At 39.7% G+C, this 21,619-nt stretch overlaps 1 protein-coding gene and 1 non-coding gene across 10 annotated transcripts in view; one reads left to right on the plus strand and one right to left on the minus strand.

Moving 5' to 3' along the window:
- Positions 1 to 1,210: 1,210 nt before the first annotated feature.
- ENAH (ENAH actin regulator) overlaps positions 1,211 to 21,619 on the minus strand; it is a 159,767-nt gene continuing 139,358 nt past the window's right edge. For 5 of the 9 annotated variants that reach the window (XM_023589949.3, XM_058309349.2, XM_058309346.1 and 2 more), the window contains 6 exons: positions 21,464 to 21,512; positions 17,211 to 17,277; positions 14,852 to 14,914; positions 12,058 to 12,136; positions 4,675 to 4,732; positions 1,211 to 4,134 (listed from right to left, as the gene is read on the minus strand). In XM_023589949.3, coding sequence (XP_023445717.2) covers positions 4,097 to 4,134; positions 4,675 to 4,732; positions 12,058 to 12,136; positions 14,852 to 14,914; positions 17,211 to 17,277; positions 21,464 to 21,512 — 354 coding nt within the window. In that variant the 3' untranslated portion in view covers positions 1,211 to 4,096. The remainder of the gene's footprint in view (positions 4,135 to 4,674; positions 4,733 to 12,057; positions 12,137 to 14,851; positions 14,915 to 17,210; positions 17,278 to 21,463; positions 21,513 to 21,619) is intronic. The other 4 variants (XM_058309348.1, XM_058309351.1, XM_058309350.2 and 1 more) reach the window with 1 other exon arrangement.
- On the plus strand, positions 20,387 to 20,493 carry LOC111765139 (U6 spliceosomal RNA). The gene has a single exon (XR_002797557.1). It is a non-coding gene; the product is annotated as a U6 spliceosomal RNA (small nuclear RNA).

The raw sequence follows: 21,619 nt of genomic DNA on the forward strand, positions 1-21,619 counted from the left end.
TATAAGTAAATATTCTCCATGATCCTTATGTAGGCAAAATTTATCTAAAATAATTTGGTTCACTAAGAATCACTGAGATTCCTTATAAAAGCATTTGTAAATATAAAATGGCTTTTCAGTGGAAAAAACATAAAACAAAAATAAAAACATAACCAATCAGAGCTATAAGCATCAACGATTTCAATACGCCCTTGAGTGCCTAGAGAGTTCCTTCACATAGTTTCATATGACGACACTTCAATGTTTATAACTGATAGAATTTTAAAGGCATGGGGTTATGAAGTTAGGATGACAAGGAATTAGAGATCCGTAGGATACCTCTGTAAACCTCATAGGGTACCACCACTTAGAATTCACAGGCCAGTTCTTCAAATGGCATGAAAAGTACACACAAATTTAGGAGACATTCAAATTTAAAAGGTTACCGTTATTTAGTTCATTTTGAATGGGAAGTATGAATTTTAGATTCTAGACATTTTGATTTATATATGAAGAGAAGCACCTGAGATTAGATAGAGATCCAAGCTGGTTGGTATTTTTAGAAATGTGGACTGTGCTGCAAATATTAATGATGAGAACATGCGGTCCTTGAGAAGTGAGGAAAATAATAGAGGAAAAAAGAGGAAAATTGGGATTTTTTAAAAAAGAAAACAAAGATTGCTATATTTCTAATGAACACAGAATTTTGAAATGAAAGTCAAAATTAATAAGAATCAGATAAAAGTAGTGCTACTTCTATATAGAACACATATTAAGAAATAGGCCTAATGCAGAGGGGTAAGCAATGGAGACAAAGGGTTTACTATATTTAAAAATCATTACGTGGTAATGCCCTTTACCACACAAGGTCCTTTACCCTGCAAAGAATGAGGAGGAAAATTTTAAATACTTAAATACTTGACTACACTGCAGATAAAATGGAGGAAAATTTAAAAATTGTCATTCTCTTGACCGTAAAACTGTTAAGACTGGCTGAGAGAAAGTAAGAGCACATAGAGGATACCAGCACACAAAAATGAGACACATTATCACAAATTCCCTCTGCACACATTTACTCAGAGTGGATGAATTTTAGGAAATCTTTCTCTGAAGGACAGTGAAGTGAAACGTAAACACAAGTGGTCGAAGGCAGGGCTTTAAAAGGCGTTTTTCATTTTCAAGAGAATTTCGTTTAGAACCAACAGATTATCTAAGTGTCATGAACAAGAAATGTGTATATACTGCAATTTTATTTCAATCGCACAAACGAAGTTAGCGTGTAGGAAATTTAAATCAAACAGTACAGTAAAAATAGCAAAGAACTGGAAAAAACTAAAAAGTACAGCTAAAGCATGAGAATTCAACATTCATTAGTGTTTCATCTTCAGTTTTGATTGACACTTAATGCTTGCAAATTTTTAAACAAAATTTTAAAATCATGATGACTATTCTGAAGAGATTTCAGCACCAGCACTAAGGTTTGTACATTCAGTTTGTTTGCAAGTGACTTGTGAGCCATTTACAATAGTGTATAGTACAGATTTGTCACAGATCAGATCACAGTGTTGAGGAAAGCGGGACCTTCCTGTAATTAGAAAGGGTCCCCTAAACTGTACTCAGCGTAAGACATCCCATCTACAAAAGCACAAAAACCATCATCATAATGTGGTTCCAAGGAACAGAGTTTTGATAGCAAGGAAAATAACATAAGCTTCGGTTTTCCATTTTAATTACTGAAATCTCTAACTGACACAACTGTCACGTACTGACAGCAAATGTATACAGTAACTCAACCTAACTTCTTGGAAAGAACACATTTAGCAATCTGGAATAACGCAAAATGATGGAAAACATAGCGTGATTCAACACTGGTTCTTTTTTGTCATTTTACACAGACATTGTGTTAATATTAGACCAAGGCACAAAACGTTTAGTGCATAAACCAGTTTTTTTAAGATCTAGGATTTTATTTAGGGTTCCATCTTACTTTGGACCACTGTACCCAGCACTCTAACCAATCCTACTGTAGACTATTAGCTTAACCACAAAATAAAGAGATTTCTCACCAGATTTATAGGGAACAAAAACGTTCATATTGTCAAAGTGTTTGCATAACCAAAAGTACATGAACAAAGATGAAAATGCCTATTTCTTTTAGAAAATAGAACTTTATAAGCCCACTGCATCTTTAATGCCTTTACTAGTACTGTGTGACAAGGAACAATTTGTAGAGAGAAAAGGCCTTATGAGAGCTCATCGGTTACAGTTTAATCTTAAAAGGAAGTTTCTACAGAAACAGGAACTATTTTAATAAGGAAAAAAATTCCCTCATTCAAACCTCTTGGAAGTGGTAGTGGCTGCGAATTTGCAGCATTTAGAAAACAATGCTATCAACAAGCTATTATCTTGTGAACGGAGATGTTTAAGAATTCTGGTAAGCAGATGGAAATGAATTATTCCAAATTTTAGTAAAGTTTTTGATAATCGAAGATTTCAAAGCAAATATGGCACATAACAACTCAAGCATAAATACACATGGAGAGTGGAGAGAATTTTTGATTTGTTAAATTTTCCAAAAAGCTATCCTTGCAACACTTGGGATTTTGCTCCTATTTTAATTTTACCAGTTTCAAAGAAAAGAAAAGAAGAGTGGAATACATAATGTATATGCACGGAGGAACACACTTGTGGTGGTAAGCAGAATAATTAATTCCTTCTTGCCACTGCCAAAGTCTCACTCCATTTATTAAAAGAAAATTATGCAGAACTGCTCACGGATTTCCCACTACCTAATGATTTCTGAGACCTTAACTGCTGCCATTATTGTTATTTCTTGTACGTCAACACAAAATTCAACAGCAGCATCACAGCCGGGTACATGCACCTGAATACGAGTGCAACTGCAGGGACCAAACTCTTGAGTTCCACAGTAAGATACATTTCCTGGGACGCTCAGAATCCTGTTTCAGACCACTGAAATTACTGAAGTTAAAATACAAACAGCTGAAGACATGATGGAGAAGATTAAGTACTTGGTTCTGTTAACATATTTATCAATTAAAGTCACAAAATATTCATTATTATACATGCAGGTAACTGAGAAAAAGAGAGTGTGGAAATTAAATAAAAAATTATTCCTTCCCTTCCTCCCACTCCCTGCTACTCTACAAAACGTTTCCCTGGGACTGGGCCTTGAAAAGCCCACTACGTATTAATGTGACATGCATAACTGTCTTCAATTAAAAAAGCCATTTTATGGTGGTTGTAATTACATTAGAAAAATGTTCACATGCATAAATCTAAAAAAGGTTGAAAAGCTACAGTAAGTCTACAATATATTGTATTACATTTGACCACTGGTTTGTGTCATATAGGAGTCATAGATTTGGTAAAGCATTGTAACAATTTAGGAAGGCATCTAAATCTTTAAATTCTGGATGGATTTTATGTTTTAATCTACAAAATTGCATGAAGGCTAATTCAAGAGACTTCCTATCATCTAAAATTCCTCAAGCTGGACAAATCATTTTTTAGGACACTTTCTTATAAATATCACCCTTTGAAAACACATACAACTCCATTTGTTCCAAATTTTCTGATCTTCACCTATATAGGGCTGATCCCATTTATTCATGGAATATCAAATATGATAGGAAGACAAACCTGAGAGAAACATTTACAATACAATAGCATAACTTGCTAAATTCTTCATTAGCACTCTATGGAAAAAAAACTTCTTAAGCTTTTCTCCTCTTAATTTAAGCAAAGGATTGTGAAAATGTGCAATTTCATCTTGACATGAGCATACTCCAGTGCACTGTGATCTTGAGCTCAGCGCTCTGCCTAGTGGTTGCAGAGCTCTCACAAGCTCTCCATCCTGTCCTGTCGTGAAGGTCAGAGCAAAGCAGCACACTGGAGGCGGACAGCTTGTCACCAGAGCAGTGTGTCCAAAGGCTTTCAACATATGCCGACATTCCCTCCTTCCAACAGCTTGTCTCCATGTTCTTCTAGAGGCTCACGAAACGTAGGGGAGTGCGATGGTTTTTAACAGTTGCTGTTTGTGGGTATTTTTTTCCTCCAGATTAAAGTCCTTTCTCTCCTTAGTTTTTTTTTTCCTTTATGCAGTATTTGACTTGCTTAGTTCCTGCCTGATTGCTGGATAGAAAAGGAAAAGTATTTAAAGTAAATATAATGATCCGGTAAAACAAATGAGTGATTCATTCTTAAGAAATCTTAAGGGTTACATTCAACAGTAATAAAAAGACATTGACGTTGCATCTTTTTACTGCAGATCATTGCTTTCTTACTACCAATATAATGCTAATTTCTACACATGAATGTGTTGCTTAGCTCCATCCCCACGCTGTGTGTACAAGATGGAAACACACACCCGTGGGCTCTGTAAGAGGGCAGGGCCCCTCCAGGAGGAGGTGCCCTCCAGCCCCCCTCTAACACAGCCGGCACCTGCCGGTCTTTTCTCTGCTACTGTAACAAAAAATGTCCGCTCCGTGCACAACAGGCTCCTCCCAAGACCTTGAACCAAACACAGGGCAGGACGCTATGGAAAGATAGCTGTCCTGGGCGCTCAAGTAATGAACTCTATCATTCATATTTCTTCATTTATCTGCACTTTCTTTAAAATGGCTACTTCTAACCATTATTTTAAAGGGAAAGCAAATTTGTTTAGACACTTACCATCAATGAGCTCTTCTTTTAGTTTTGTTAATTCTTTTCTCATTTCATCTAAAATGTCCTAATATATTAGAGAAAAACATTAGGAATACAGAAAAACCGATGCTAAAAAATTCTTGCTGATGAAATTAAAGGATGTATGAAATGTGATGTGTGGTTTAATTTCTAGAGTCACAATTCTATTTCCAGAGGACTAATCTTGGTATATTGTTTTAATATTCTTCCCTAGCAGTTAAGTCTACCAGATATTCAATAAATGTTTATTATTAATGGTTATTCAAATCATCATTTTCTGAGGCTATCCTGAAGTACAGAGTAAGAAGACAAAAGTTAAAATTTTCATTATAGACCCATCTGCACTTATTGATAACTGCTTTTACTAAATGCCTGCCTTTAATTTTGAACTTTTAACCAATATTTTTTAAAATATATTTTACCTTTTTGAACTATTGAAAGCTTATAATCTCATCACCTATAACCACTCTTATTCCTTCCACTTTATTTTTTCTGACCACAGAGGGTATTAAACATAATATAAAAGTAAAACAAAGCATCTTTCACTTTTCCTGTTTCATAAAATTGACATAACTACACATATTATTCTGTTACCTGTTTGAAATGCAGTACTAAGGACACTTTAATTTGCACAAAAATATTTTAAATATATGTTCTTTTAAGTACATTCATGATCCAAGTGAAATATATACATATGAAATATTAAAAAAAAAAAGGAACAGGTCACAACCCCTCAAGATGCAGCCCAAAAAGCCTGTGCTCTGCTCCCCGGGAAGCCTGAACCACAGCAGAACGGACACAAACAGCAGAGTGTGGCGAGCTCAGGGGCTGCAGGGCAGTCAGGGCGGGAGCCCAGGGGCCGGACCCAGCGGGCTAGTGAGATGGAATCTAGACGGGAGCCCGGGAGAGTCCCCGGACATCACAGCCCCAGGTGGCCAGCCACTGGAGGACCCCACCCCAGGATTCTGCCACCCAGAACCAAGACCTCTACAAGGCAGGAAAAGCCCCGGAAATTCCCCAAGGACTTTATCATTGGGCCCTCACCGGGGAAGGATGGGTGGGGCAATCCATCAAAAAGGCAAACGGCTGAAACCCTCCCCTGCCAGGAGCAAAGGGGTGGAATAATTAATAATTTATAAAGCAGACCGTGAGGCCTGAGTTCGTTCTCTCTCTCTCGCCTGTGGACGCGTCCTGCCCTCTGCGCACTGCTCTCACCGTTTTTCCTCTGCCAAGGGCCACGCAAGTAAACCTGGGGACTTATAATGGGGAACTGTAGTCTGAAAATCTGCCCTCTTTATCACTTTTCAGCACCTTCCTCTCTACCTGGAACCCCTGCTCTATTATTTTCTCCCATTTCTCTTCCCTCCCTACCTGAATAAATTACTGGCCTACTTAACCCAACGTGCTCTTGAAATCCATTTCTGCAGCATAGCCAAGAACCTAAACAAAATCCGGTAACAAGACCACCGCACTTGGCTGACCCCACCGCCCCCTGCGGAGGGGCCTGCGCCCCAGATTCTCCCCCGTTCCACCTGCATGAGTGGAGAGCGGGCGTGTCCGCCTGAGGTGGGGACCTGCGGGCTCTCCGCCCCGTGGCTCACAACTCTCCTACAGCACCCCTGGACACAGGACTCGAGGAAACAGTGCCGAGGAGAGCAAGGCCCCTGTGCCGCGGGGACAGGAGAGCGCCTGCGGCCAGACGGTCCAAGACAGGCGCGGGAGGCCCCGCACTTCGCCCCGAGCTGTTCTCTGAACTCTGCAAAGCGCTCAGCAAAGACTGGGAAAGGAGTTTTCTCTCTTCCCCTTCTTTTTTTTTGTTAGTTCCTGGGATTCAAGGAAAGCTCTGTCATAGCACTGGCTGGATGTGAGCTTAAGTAACAGACATGTCAGAATCTAAATTCCAGCAAAAGGGGACAGAACGTACCAAGAAACTGGAAGCCACAGCCCAGGCAATGGAGACGATTACAGCATGAAAGACCACCCGTGAGGAGGACCAGACACAGGACACCACAGACAAGAGACTCAAAAAAAAAAGGCCCTAAATATGCTCAAAGAGCTAAAGGAAAACATGGGCATAGAACTGAGGGAGAGGGGTCTGCAGAAGGGGAGGTGGGAGCTCCAGGCTCAGCTGCCCACCAGTTAAGCAGGCATGAGCTTTCTGGAACAACTGCTTGGAAGCTCTAAAAGCCAGCAAGAACTGTTCCGGTGGCCAGGCGCGAGCAGGATGCAGGGGCTGGGGACTGCGCTGACCGCCACGCTCACACGGCTGCTGTGCGTGGACCTGCTGTGCGTGAACCGAAAGGGACACAAGAGCCCTCCTCCTTGAGGCCAGGGCTGGGTGTGGCTGATCTTAGCGACAGCCTTGTTCCACCCGCCCAGACAGGCTATGCTCTCTCGGGACTGCAGAAGCTGGGCAGAAGCTCTTGGCCCCCTTTGTGGGTGCCTGGCCCTGTTACGGTTGGGAAAGACGGGCTTGGGAAACTTCTCTCAGGCGTGCGTGCCTCCTGCAAAAGCAGCTTGAGACAAAGAAAGGAGTGTGAGGAGCTGCGGAGGCAGGCACTGTGGGCAAAGGCTCGCCTGCTTCAACTACCCGGGCAGGGAGGTCCTGCAAGTAGGGACGCTCCACGAGCTCCAAGCACAGGCCCAGGACGGGGAGGACCCGCCACTTACCTTGGGCAGGTCCACCTTCTAGAGGGAGCACTGAAGCCTAAGAAAACCCCTCCTACCAGGAGGGGGTTACAAAATCAAGAAATGGACATCTCAGAGAATGAATTCCAGAGTTAACACTAAAACATTAAAATGTACAAGTGCAACAAATGAGTACAAGGCAAAGAAACAGGAAATGGATGGCCCCTCCACAGGAAGAGGATAAAAATCCAGACAACCCCAAAACACAGGACTACATGTGGACACACCAAACAAAGACTGAAACAATCTTAAAAATGCTAAAGGAGATGAAGGGAAAATACAGAGAAAGAACTAAAGGATATCAGAAAAACAACGAAGGAGTAATAAAGGAATCTTAGAAAAAAGGACAGAAAATTTTAAAAGAAACTAAACAGAACTAATGGAATTGAAAACCCTAATGACAGAAATGAAAAATTCCCAGGAGGGTTCCAAAAGGAGACTGGGGCTGGCTGAAGAAAGAATTGGTGAACTGAAGACACTTGAAATGTGTCAGGATGCAGAGGAGAAAGGAAACAAGAATTATAAATAAACTGAGTGCTCATTTCTCATAAGAAAACCTGGAGGCAAGAAGGCAGTGGGTTGAAATACTTAAAGTGCTGAAAGCAAAGAACTGCCAATCAAGAATTTTATATCTGTCAAGACTTTCTTTCAAAAATGAGGGAGAGAGTAAGACATTCCCAGATTTTAAGAAATCACCACTAGCCCTGCCCTACAAGCAAAGCTAAAGGGAGTTCTTCAGAACGAAAGGAAAGGACACTAGACAGTGGTAAACAGCATAAAAAAATAAAGATTTCCAGTAAAGGTAATCATTTGGCCCCCAAATATATGAAGAAAATACTGACAGATTTGAAGGGGAATAGACAATTCTACATTAATAATAGGAGACTTTAATACACATTCTTCTTGAGCGCGCATGGATCATTCCCCAGGAAAAACTGTATGTTGGGTCACAAACAAGTCTCACTAAATTAAAAAAATAGTGAAATGTATATTCTCTGACCACAAGAGAATGAATCTAGAGATCAGTAACAGAGGGAAAAAATGGAAAGATCACAACTATGTGTAAATTAAACATACTATTACCAATGGATATTGGATATTATATTGGATATTATATTGGATATAATATTGGATATTAACCAATGGATTTAAAAAATCAGAAATGAACTTGGAAAACATCTTGAGGTAAATGAAAATAGAACATTCCAAAACTCACGGTATGCAATGAAGCAGTGCTGAAAGGAAAAGTTATAGCTCTAAATGGTTACATTAAAAAAGAAGACTTCAAATCAGAAATCTAACCTCAAAACAGGAAAAACTACAGAGTGAGAGCAAATTACATCCAAAGGGAGAAAAACAATAATCTAATAACAAAGATTAGAGTGGAGATAAGGATACAGAAAACCAAAAAACAATAGAATCAAAAAAGCCAAAAGTTCAATAAAACTTTGAAATAATAAAACTAACAAAGAAAAAAAGAGAGGGAATACAAATAACAAAAATCAGAAAGAAAAGGGGGGAAGTGGATGTGGCTCAAACAACTAGGCTCCCATCTGCCATTTGGGAGGTCCAGGGTTTGATGCCCAGGGCGGCCTCCTGGTGAAGGCCGGCTGGCCTATGTGGCAAGTTGGCCCACATGGAGTGCTGGCCCATGCAGGGGTGCCAGCCCACACGGACAGCTGATGCAGCAAGAGGATGCAACAAAAAGAGACAGAGGAGAGACAATAAAAGATGCAGCAGATCAGGGAGCTGAGGTGGCACAAGAGAGTAATTGCCTCTCTCCCACTCCAGAAGGTCCCAGGATCAGTTCCCGGAGCCGCCTAATGAGAATACAAGCAGACAGAGAAGAACACACAGCAAGTGGACACAGAGAGCAGACAACACAGGGGGAGGGGGTGAATAAATAAATAAATCTTAAAAAAAAAAAAGGAAAAGGGGAATGCTATTGCCCGCTATTCCACCCCACTGAAATAAACAGTACAGGGGACACCATGAACAACTGTACCTCAATAAATTGGATAACCCAAAGGAAATGGACAAATTCTCAGAAACACAAACTACCTACAATGACGAGAAGAAGCAGATCTCAACAAACCAATTACTAGTAAAGAGATTATTTCAGTAATCAGAAAATTCCCAACAAAGAAAAGCCCAGGACCAAATAAAAGTTGCGGGGGAATTTTATCAAACATTCCAAGAAGATTTAACTCTAATTCTTCTCAAACTCTTCCAAATAATTAAAGATGAGGGAACTCTCCCTAATTCATTCTATGAGGCCAACATCATGCACATACCAAAGCCAGATAAAGATACATAAGGAAAGAAAATTAGAGACCAAGATCTCTTATGAACATAGATGCAAAAATCCTAAACAAAATATTACTACTAGTCAAGAGAATCCAACAGCAGAGGAGGCCAGGGGAGGGCGGAAACCTCGCAGTGCTCGGCCATCCTGCTGCACCACGTGGCAACGAGCGGGATCAACTGGACATGACCTTGTGAGAGCATCTCTGCTGGTGCCCTGATCTGGCCTTGGAACTGTAAGCTTTTACCCCCAAATAAATCCCTATTATGAAAGCCAAAAGATTCTTGTACTTTGCATTGGCAGCCCTTTTGTGGACAACTACAGGAAGTATCTTCAGAACCTTGTGTTTGGTCATGATTTCTTAGTCTTTACATTCAAAGTACAAGCAACAAAAGAACAAAACTGATCAAGGGATCTCATCAAATTTTAAAACTTGCATGTCAGAGGACCTTATCCTGAAAGGAAAAAGATAACCTATAAAATGGAAGAACCATGGATCTGATAAAGATTTAATATTCAGAATATAGAAAATGTCCTTCAACCTAACAAAAAAAGACAACCCAATTTTAAGAAGGCAAAAGAGGGAAACGGACTTTGGCCCAGTGGTTAGGGCGTCCGTCTACCATATGGGAGGTCCGCGGTTCAAACCCCGGGCCTCCTTGACCCGTGTGGAGCTGGCCATGCGCAGTGCTGATGCACGCAAGGAGTGCCCTGCCACGCAGGGGTGTCCCCCGCGTGGGGGAACCCCACGTGCAAGGAGTGCGCCCTGTAAGGAGAGCCGCCCAGCGCGAAAAAAAGCGCAGCCTGCCCAGGAATGGCGCCGCCCACACTTCCCGTGCCACTGACGACAACAGAAGTGGACAAAGAAACAAGACGCAGCAAACAGACACCAAGAACAGACAACCAGGGGAGGGGGGGAAATTAAATAAATAAATAAATCTTTAAAAAAAAAAAAAAGAAGGCAAAAGAGTTGAATAGCCATCACCTCCAAAGAAGATATACAAATGGTCAGAACACATGAAAAGATGCTCAGAATCATAGTCATGAGGGAAATGCAAATCAAAACCACAATGAGATACCGATTTACATCCATCAGAATGACTGCTATTTAAAAAAAAAGAAAATGACATGGGTTGGTAAGGATGCAGAGAAATAAGAACACTCAGTCACTGCAAATGGAAATGTAAAATGGTGCAGCTACCATGGAACACAATTTGTTAGGTCCACAGAAAGGAGTGTATAGAACTAGCATATGGCCTGGTAATCCACGACTTGGTACATGCCCAAAGGAACTGAAAGCAGGGACAATCTCAGGTAACCACGAGCCAAGGGGCTCTGCCACCACCAGTGGCCTGACAAACACTGCTGGAGAGAGCTTGGCAGGGTGGCAGGGAAGGACAGCAGAGAACTGACTGAAGGTACATCAGATCTGGTAAAACAATGACCTGGGTAAATATATGCCAGTGCTTTTGTATTTTTTATTTGTAAGTCCCCTTCTTACTTCCTACCAGATGTAAAATGCAAATGCATAAAATGTAATGATAAATCAATGGTTTTGGACTCACAATATATAAATATGTAATTTGTAGCAAGAACTACATAAAGGTGAGGGAACAGAGGGGAAAGGAACATAGTTGCTATTGTTGTTAGGTTGGTAACAAAGCAAACTAGATCCTTATCTATTTAGGATATTAAATTTAAGCCTCATGGCACCCACAGAGAGAAGAACTGTGGATATGCAATCTCAGAGACAGAAAGTAGAGCACAGGGGTGGGGGAAAAGGGCAACGGGGAGGTGGTGCGAAGCATGTGGAGGGCTTCTTTCTGGGGTGATGGTGGGGCGCTACAATGCTGTGAATGTGACTGATCCCACTGAAGCTAGGATTGGGAGAGGTTGGGATGGGAAGATCTGTCATAAATTTTTCCACAAATTAAAAAAAATAAAAAGAAAGAAATTACAGAGTTAATGACAATTAATTTCAACACATGATACTGTGATCTAAGAATTCAAGAAAAAAGGCTCAAAAGGACATTGCAACATAACAAAAAATTAGAATATAGAATGTAAGCTTTATGTAAATGTTAAATTTCTTGAACTTGGTAACTGCACTTAAGGTGATTACATAAGAGAAAGCCCTTGTTCACAGGAAATGCACATGAAGAGTGTGCTCGAGGAGAAAGGAAGAGGGAGCATGATGAAGGGGGCTCAATGCTAAGCTGGTGGATCTGGTTATCTGGGGCAGTGGGGTTAGGCTAGGGGTCTCTGTATGGGGTTTGTATTATTTTTGCAACTTTAAGTTTGAAATTATTTCAAAATAAAAAGTTTTTAAAAAGGAAACATGAAGTACACATGACAGCACACTGTCACTGAACACACACCTGCTTCAATCTGTCATAGTCGAGCCCCTCTGCCTGGACTCCATTGGCACTGGGCTGGGACGAGGGTGCAGATTTTGGTCTGTACAAATAAAATTTCCAGAACAGGTAAACAACATTTAATATATTTAATGATTCATAAATAATTGCAACACCAGATTTAAATACATTTCTTAAATAAAAAGCATTTTGTTAAAAAGGTAATTGTCAAAATTGTAGGACTGATTAGAACACAGCAGAAAATATTTTTCATTTTTCAATTATTTGCAGTTATATAAAAAGAAACTAGAAAATGGTGACAAGATGACATGACTTCTTTAGAAAAACGTAAAAGACAATGGTCTTTAGGCACAACGTGGGGAATGAGTATTGACCAAGTCAGAGATACAAGGGCTAGCTGGCAAACCAACAGAAGGGAAAAAAAAGACTTGAATATTCTATTCCAATATAAATCAGTTTCTAAATTCTATGCCTCAGTAGTTTTGGAGAAAGAAGAAAACAGAACATTTCAGGAAGCACGATTTATTTGTATATATTCTGTTCCATTTCAAGCATCAAAATAAATAAGAACTTTAGAAAAATGATTATTAGGTTAGAAGTACATTCATATACAACTGGCTATATGGCTATTCCCTGTGAAGTTTTTACAGAGATGTCATCTGAATGGAGTGCTCCAGTAAGTACTTTCAAAAACACATTGTGCGTGAGTGGGGGCGCGGGGCGGGTGGACAGGACAGAAATACCAGGCAGAAGCAGACTGTCAATTATTATTGCACTCCTGAAAGTTACGCTTCTAATAAAAATTCTATATAAGTCTTAGAGATTAGGTATATTTTAAGCAAAATTTTCAATACCAGATAAATAGGCCATGGCCTCCCACGATGGCCACACTCCTCAGTGGACCCCAGTGTTTCCCCTGGACGCACACCTATCTTCTGGCTTAGTATAGTGACTGGCCACTCTTTAAGGTCCAAAAAACCAGTGCAAACTGGAATCATCACTCAAGTCAAACATTTTCAATTCTGCAGAGAATCTCAACAATGCTAGAAATCTGAACCAAGACCCAACAGGTATACCAACTTTTTTAACAGTTTTAATTCCATAGTTCTTATGAGACATTATACTTCAAACCCATAGGCACTGTTTGAGAAGATGAAATAGGGAGTTAGTTTGCTTTATTATCAAAACATATTACCACTTAAAAAGTTATGAAGCAAGCCAATCAGTTTTACTTTATTAGGTATCTGCTGCTATGGTTAAATAAAAAAGAAAAGTAACTTCCAGAAAATGCCGATAAGCACCAGGCAGCACTGTGGGGGATCAGAAGATCCAGGCCACAGGCCCCCTGTCCCCAGCCGCCGGGTGTGCACCCACTGTGCGCAGGCAGGGTGGGTCCACCAGTACCTCTGCAGGGTGCCAGCTGCAGGGCGCATATACCCACACTTCGTTCCTGCCCCCGGAGCTGAAGAATGATTAATGACTCTGATTTTCTTTCACTTCTCATCTTTAAGTGGTATCACATTTTCTCCTAAGTTATATCATGAATTCCTCTGAAGGAAATTCATATGTGCAACTATAGTCTGTTACTTTATCTGGTAGTATATCATGAATATATCCACATTGACTAAATAATGCCAAAATATTATATAATAATTGTGAAAACATGCAACTTAAAAAATTTAATTCATGCTAACATGCAATCCACCACCACCACCACCACCATGAAAATCAGCTGAAGGGGGGAACTTTTCATACTGAAGGAAAGAAGTAATCACCACTTTTTAAAAAAGGTTTATTACATTTACCAGAGGCCACTGTGTACGAAAGCAGCAAAATAACTGAGATTTACAACAAATTATGTTAAATGCTACTTTTGTATCTACTGACAAATTTTCTAAATCAGCCTTTTGGTCAGAACAATTAAACCACCGGAAAAAACAACAACAACAGGAAAAGCTATCCTTCACTATGGCAACATAAACATTTTATAGAGATTTAACTCGTTGACCAGATAAATTTATCACCATAATTGATAACAAAGTGAGGGTTTGTCAGACATTGTAATCACCTTATAATGCGAGTACAGTGCCTCTAGCTACCTGCCTATAATATATCCATACTACATATTTAAGCCTCTATTCTGCCAAATTATTTCTAAAAATAACTTCAGCATCTGAGGATTGTTCCTGTCAAATTTTTAATTAACAAAAAATACAGGGTTCATATCTTAAGTTTTTTAAATTAAAAAAAATGGTATAATAAGGGCTCACTGATAAAACATAATTTGCTGATTCAGATGCAGGATGTAGAAAGTTATGTTGTTGAAGATATTCAATTTACTGTAAGTAGTATCGACAAAACAAGGATTTTCCTTAAAAAAATAAAATCACCCAACTGTAACCATATTGTCCTGTGTTCCAATAACAAACAGTACAGGATCTTCTACTTCACTTTAAAAAATATTGTCTCATAATCACATCTACTTATAAAGTCATTAAGTCACAAATAACCTAGCTGACATCTGTGGCCTTAGGCTCCCATTCTAGTATTTCTGATATGTTTATACATTTATATTAAACTATAATGTGATGGCAAGAAAATGAGTACTATTAAACTTTTCTGAGTAAAGTTAAACACTCAGTGTTTTTTAAAAGCGCATTTGCAATGGAGCTCAACATGCCAGCTCCGTCTTCCTACGAGCCCTTGTGGTGATTACCAATCCAGGTAGAAAAAGCTCAGCCCTGCCCTGCACATGTTCTTAGAAGGCTCAGACCACAAAGTCACAGCAGGATGATACCTGTGCAATGAGCCATAGGCCCTGTTGTCAAAAACAATCTGATTTTTCCTTGGAGAATCCCGTCTATGAAGGGGAAAAACCATTTAAAGGGGAATACAATAGGACTTTAAAAAATAATCCTCATCATATTGACGTTTTATAGCTTTTTAGTCAAATAGGAAACAAGAATCAACCTTAAAATAATTATTTTCAAATTAAAAAAAAAAAGCTATTTTGAGACTAATTCTATTTATGTGAGGATGCTCTATTTGTCAAATTACAGAAAATTTGAAAAAGCCACTATACAATGGCTACATTTACAGGCTATAAACATAGTAAAACCTACCTACTACAAAGGTTTACCAAGTATCAAAACCCAACTGAGACACTTTCCATAAGACTGAATATTAAGCTACAGACTAGCACTCAAGAGCACTAACTGCTGCAGCTGGAAGTAGACAAAATTAACTCTTTTTAGGAGCCACGTAAAGAACTATTTTTCTGTTTTGGACACAAGATCTATAAGCTCTTAATAAAAAAACAGAGGAATTCACAAACTCTTCATTGTTACATTTCAGTTATACATTTAAAACAACATTTTCAAATACAACATGCTGGCTTTTATTCTACTATCTGACTTGTTTACTTAATAAATATCACAGGATATTAATCATCTTACCACTACCATAATTTGACATGGATGCTCAGGACAGAAATGGGTACTTTTACTCATTACAGTATGAAGATGAGTATTACTTGAAAACATAACGTACACAGCCAGTACGTTTGCTGTCAGAGGAAGAGAGGAGCTAACTCAGGAGGAAAAGCAGGATGGTTGTAAGTCTTTGAAGCATTTTCTCTGACTGATGGTTTAAAACTGCTTTCGATGACTTTTTAGTATTTATCACTTGTTGAGTCAAATCTATCAAAAGATATGGCCAGGAAATAGTCAGGGATTGTAGACTTTTTATTTTGGCAAAGGAGAGGAAAACCATTTACAATGTTGGGACATGACTACCATCACTACTGGATAACAAGAACTGAGATCTGATTAATGTATATAAAATGTATTTTCAAAATAGTGACTTTAACACTCTTATTAACATTCTTTAGAAGTTCTGAATTATTTGCCAAAGAATATTTTTTCCTTAACTAAATGAGCCAAACCTATCAAGGCACACATTTCATTTGGAGACGCCTTCCACGCCCTTCCACGCTGACACCTGCCCCAGCCTGGGCTTGGCCTCAGGCAAGCTCCCTCGGGATCCCGTGGAGCACTGGGACAGGAGCGCTAGCACAGAGGAGGGAAGACGCTCCCATTCTAACCTGCACCTCCAAAGGCACATCCCGTTCTATTCCCTAACCTGTCCTTCATAAGCCAGGCTTCACAACGTGCTGCTGAAGAGAACCTATACCTCAGTTAGGAACCTGGGAAAGGGAAAGTGCAGTTTTCCAACTCTGCTGTGAAATACAACCACCAAAAGCACTTCCCCTCATTTTCTTCTCCAATCAAATACATTCACCTTTCAATCATTCAGAAACTGAAAGCTCTGTACATTCAAAAGGGTCTGGTTTACAGCTTAAGCAATTATATCATCACCAAATGTCTGCTACCAGCAGAAAGAACCAGATAAAAATGAAAGTCAAACTTAGGTGGAAGCTAACAAAGAAGAGATCTGGGACAATTTGAAGTTTATCCTTATAAGTTCATTATTAGGGTTCTATGAGCAGAATTAAAATAATGAGGCGAAAATAAGGCAAGTAGCTCATAAATCAAGAAAAAGCTTCTCTATGGTCAAGATGTGCGGTATCAATTCAATCATGATAATGAATATACCTAGCTAAGGAAGGCTGAGTTTGCTGGACCATGCCCACATGTCTACTGGGTTAACTAGTGTTTTTTAACTTTGAGATAGATAATACATCTTTCTACCCAACGAATTCAAATTTTCAGTTTTTATTTTGCTCTCTTACATATCAGTCTTTTCTCCCTACTACCTTTCATTTTAAACATGCCTTTCATTTTAAAACATGAAAGCCCCAATTGTTGAATCTAGGTAAAGGGTTATTTGAGTATTCACTGTGCTATTCTTTCAACTCTTATATAGTTTGGATTTTGGGGGGAAAAAGGGGGGGGGGAATTAAGAGTCATTTTAAAGTATCAGACAGCTTGGTTAGTCTAGTAAGTACATGGCACCATTTACCAGACAATCACTGGTGGGAACAGAATGGAGCTTGGTGGCTGTCCAAGAGTAACACGATTATGAGTATTTTACTTGTTCCTTTGTACAATTTCTAAATCTACAATTCAAAATATTGTACAATAAAAAGGTACTAATTTATTTTTAGATAAGAATATAACTTAGGAAAAAACTGATACCTGGAGATAACCGGTGACTTGCTGCCATTCATTGTATTTGTTCTCTCCCAAGGTTTTCTTGCTGGTTCTTTAAAAGTAAAGAACATAAGTCATTAAATATCCTATATGCTTCCAGAGCTATTGCCCAACAAATAAAATACTAAATACTATCATACGTGTTTATATTGTAATATAAACAAAGATGTAAGAATTTCAAAACCAAACTTTAGGAGAGCAGGTATAGCTCAGTGGTTGAGCACCTGCTTCCCATGTACAAGGTTCCGGGTTCAATCCCTGGTACCTCCTAAAAACAAAAAAATAAATGAGAAAAAAAAAAAACACCAGATTTTAATTAAAACCCATAGGATTCTAATTTGCACAATTCCAGATCTTAAAATGAGAAGAAATTAATAAGCAAATGTGACAAGCTTGCCTAGGGAAAACTTCCATAAACAAGATGGTAAGAAGTTTCCCTAATAAAGACAAGATAATAAGAATAAGGGCAGGATAATTTTAATTAATTAGAATGGAATAGAATAAGTTATACTACTTTAAATTATTTTATTACCAATGAATGGTAAAACAAAACAAAACAACAAAATAATCTTAATGTGTTCAAGCACTTTAACATTTAATCTAAATCTAAATAGTACTTTTGGAGAAAAATTCATACAACTCAAAATAAATTTAAGAATCATGATATACTTGATTCTCAAACAACTAATTCTTGGAACTTGGTCGACAGTTCCAGTTAATTTTACGACCACTCTAGGCTCTTACAAGGTCTTACTGTAAAAGGCATTATGTAATGGCTCACTGGTTGGGAGTCTCTTGTACTTTGAACGGTTCCTCCAGTTCCGGCCGATGCTCTCACTGCCCTCCCTACGTGACTGGGTGGAATCAGGAATGGAATCTTGTCACAGAGGCAAGCATTCGGGCCACATGAGCATCAAGTCTACATATGAGCTGTGATCCTACTGAGTGGAGTTCTAACTAGGGAACAGTGCCCCTCAACTGCCTTCTTCCTACACATTCTCACTTGGGAATCTCGTCCTCCCTGCGAACTACGCATAACCAAAAGTAAATTCAAATTCTCCCATAAGCCAATGCTTTGGTTCTGAATTTCTGTCATATCCAGGCATCTGGGTGTAAAACCTTCAAGTTCTCAGTGATCTTGCTTTGCTCCTCATCAGCCACCTCTTGGGTGCTTAATTACACATTTCTATTCCTTCTTTTGTATTTCGGCAGCTAGCACATTCTCTCCATCACCACCCAGTGTCAGCAAGGTGCCAGGGGACGTCAACTAATCTGACAAGGAGGTGCAGGAGAGTTAGAACCAGAACACGCTCAAGGAACACCAGCCAGAAGATGTGAAAAAGGGAAAGTCCTGAGTGAAACTGAGGGGCAATTAGGCAAGAGAAGGTAAGCAGGACCCCCACAGCAAAGAAGAGAGAGAGGTGGGAAATGGAAGAAGTCACTGCAAATGGCTGAGACGTGCGAGTGCCGCCTTGTGACAGCTGGCGGGGTCCTAGCCCCCTCACCCGACCTGGCCCACCTTTTTCAGGCTCACCTGACTCTGTCCCCAGGGGCTGGGGGACATTCGGGGGAAGCAGAGGCTGGGCTACCTTGGCGAGGGTGTGTGTGCGGGGCGGGGTGGGGGTGAGGGGTCCAGGAGAGGGGAAGTCTACTTTGCATCCCAACTCGTTTCTCAACCCTCCCTGTATCTCCACATGGCGCTCCTCACAAAAGACATTTTAACGTTTCAACAGTTTCAATAAGATGTCAACTCAATACTTGCAAGACAAGGCCTGACCTCTTGAACTCTTCGCAAGGCTTTTCTGCACATCATTTCCAATACTATTTTCCTACAGTCCTCTGTAAGAGTCTACTTAGACCACTCCTGGGGCCGTTGCTGGCCCCACGCCTCCCCTTGGTCAAGCTACCTTTACTTCCTGAAACATCACTCTTCCCCCGTTCCCTGCCAAATCAAGCACCTTCAAGGCACAGTAAAATGTCATTTTTTCCTACAAAGAGGACCTAGGTGACTCGAAACTACATGCTTGCCTCCCTCTTTGAAACCTCATTTAATGTTCAAAGTGTGGTTTTCTGTGTCTGTCTCCGCAGTTAGACCATGAGCTTCCTGTGCTCAAGTTTTTTTTAATCTTTCACTTCTTTTTTGGCCTGTCAGGTGTCCAGCAAAATGACAATTTAAAAAAGAAAAAAAGGAATGAAACAAGGGAAAAAGGAAGACCTCAGCCCTTGTGAACGAATCCTTCATTTTATATAAACATACACACACACAAACTCTGTGCTTTAGTTTTTCATGTTTTACTTTAACTTTTTTTTTTGCATTGAGGGTGTCATTGTCGATCTCCATATTTTAAACAAGGGAATAAGTAATAGATAAGGTGTTCTTACCTTGGGGTGCATGAATAACTCTGGGAATTCATGAATATTTTGAAATTATAAACAAAGAAGTATAAAATTTGTATAAAAATGTGATTTTTTTTTGCTGGCAAGAAGGTTCATAATTTCCATTAAATTCTAAAGGGTCCTGTGACCCTACTACATTGTAGTTAAATACTACTATACCTAGTTTTAATAAAATTAATTTTAGCTAAAATAAGTGGGTCACAAACCACAGAGAATTTCCAGTGAAATAAATATAAACTGATTTGAGTCTTATTCAGAGGGTAAACAAGGTGGGTTGAGAAAAAATAGTTCAAGAAGTTGCAATGTTAATTATCATCTAGCTATCTACTGAATCATCACTATTCAATGCCGAATACAAGCAATTTTTTGAGTATATGGGTCACAGTCACAAAAACACAAAAACTAAAACAAAAGTATGTCTTTTAAAAAAGTATGTTTTTCTAAAAATTCTGAGGCAGCATGTAATCTCCAAATCAAAATGTACAGATACACTACGGACACCCCCCTTTTATGGTTCCCAGTGACAATCCTAGCACGTCACTCCATTCCGAAATCAGCAAGGAGAAGGAGGGGAGTGGGGCACAGCTCTTGGCTTTTAGTTAAATAGGAAGAAAAGACACATAAGAACACAGCGGTCTAGTCTCATGGTGGATCTAGTACTTGTTAAGTACCTCTAGGGAGTATATTTTGTAGTATTCTAGCATATTCTATGGCCAAGAGCTCTTGTATGTCAGAAATTTCCCTGAGTTCAAGAACATTTCCTCGTGCTCGCTTCGGCAGCACATATACTAAAATTGGAACGATACAGAGAAGATTAGCATGGCCCCTGCGCAAGGATGACACGCAAATTCGTGAAGCGTTCCATATTTTTAAAAAAAAAAAAGAACATTTCCTCAAAGGTTGAAGGAGATTTCTTTTAGCCTATAAATTAGAAGCTTTACTTCCTTGAATATCAGTCTAACTCAAATGAATAGTTAAAATGACAACCGTCTCAATTTGATAATCTTGGAAAAGACATCAGTGTGGTACAGCACCAGCGTGCTCTTTTAAACTGGGCCTTTAAGAGTCAATTACCGGGAAGCGGATTTGGCTCAACTGTCCGCCTATCACATGGGAGGTCCAGGGTTCAAACTCAGGACCTCCTGACCCGTGTGGAGCTGGCCCATGCGCAGTGCTGATGCACGCAAGGAGTGCCGTGCTACACAGGGGTGTCCCCGCGTAGGGGAGCCCCACGCGCAAGGAGTGCACCCTCTAAGGAGAGCCGCCCAGCGCGAAAGAAAGTGCAGCCTGCCCAGGAATGGCGCCGCCTACACGGAGAGCTGACGCAGCAAGATGATGCAACAAAAAGACACACAGATTCCCGTGCCACTGACAAGAATGTAAGCAGACATAGAACAACACACAGCAAATGGACACAGAGAGCAGACGGGGGTGGGGGGTAGGGAAGGGGAGAGAAATGAAAATAAATAAATCTTAAAAAAAGAATCAATCAAAGTAGTTTGCTTTCATCTAATAATGTATTTTTCTTTGTTTTACTGAAAAACGACCAAATCACTAATAATATACATAGAATGTGTAAAAATTATGATTTTCAAAGAAAGAATAATCACAGAAAAATTTCAGGTTTTAGTGAATCTCTCAGTATCAAGAAGAAAGTGACAGTCACTTCTGGAATGACAAAGGGTAGCAGAAAAAGACAAAGTTTGCTAGACTAGAAAAAAAGAACTTTACCTAAAAGAGCAGCCACTTGGTCCAAACACGGTAAAGTGGGAATTTTCAACTGGGGATTGTTAACATTTAGAAAAAGTTTATAAAGGTTAAAATACTTCTCTTGAACTTACCAGGTGTACTTGTTGAGGTGGCCTTAGAAGCTACAGGATCTGAATCTTCCTAAAGACACAGAAATATATTTAATATAACCACATCTACCCCCGGGTCCCAGCCCCGAAGCGGGTCCTAACAGGGCATATGTGACAACTACTGATCTAGGGTAATTC

The sequence above is a fragment of the Dasypus novemcinctus genome, chromosome 13 (assembly GCF_030445035.2).
Source record: "Dasypus novemcinctus isolate mDasNov1 chromosome 13, mDasNov1.1.hap2, whole genome shotgun sequence".
Classification (NCBI taxonomy): Eukaryota; Metazoa; Chordata; class Mammalia; order Cingulata; family Dasypodidae; genus Dasypus; species Dasypus novemcinctus.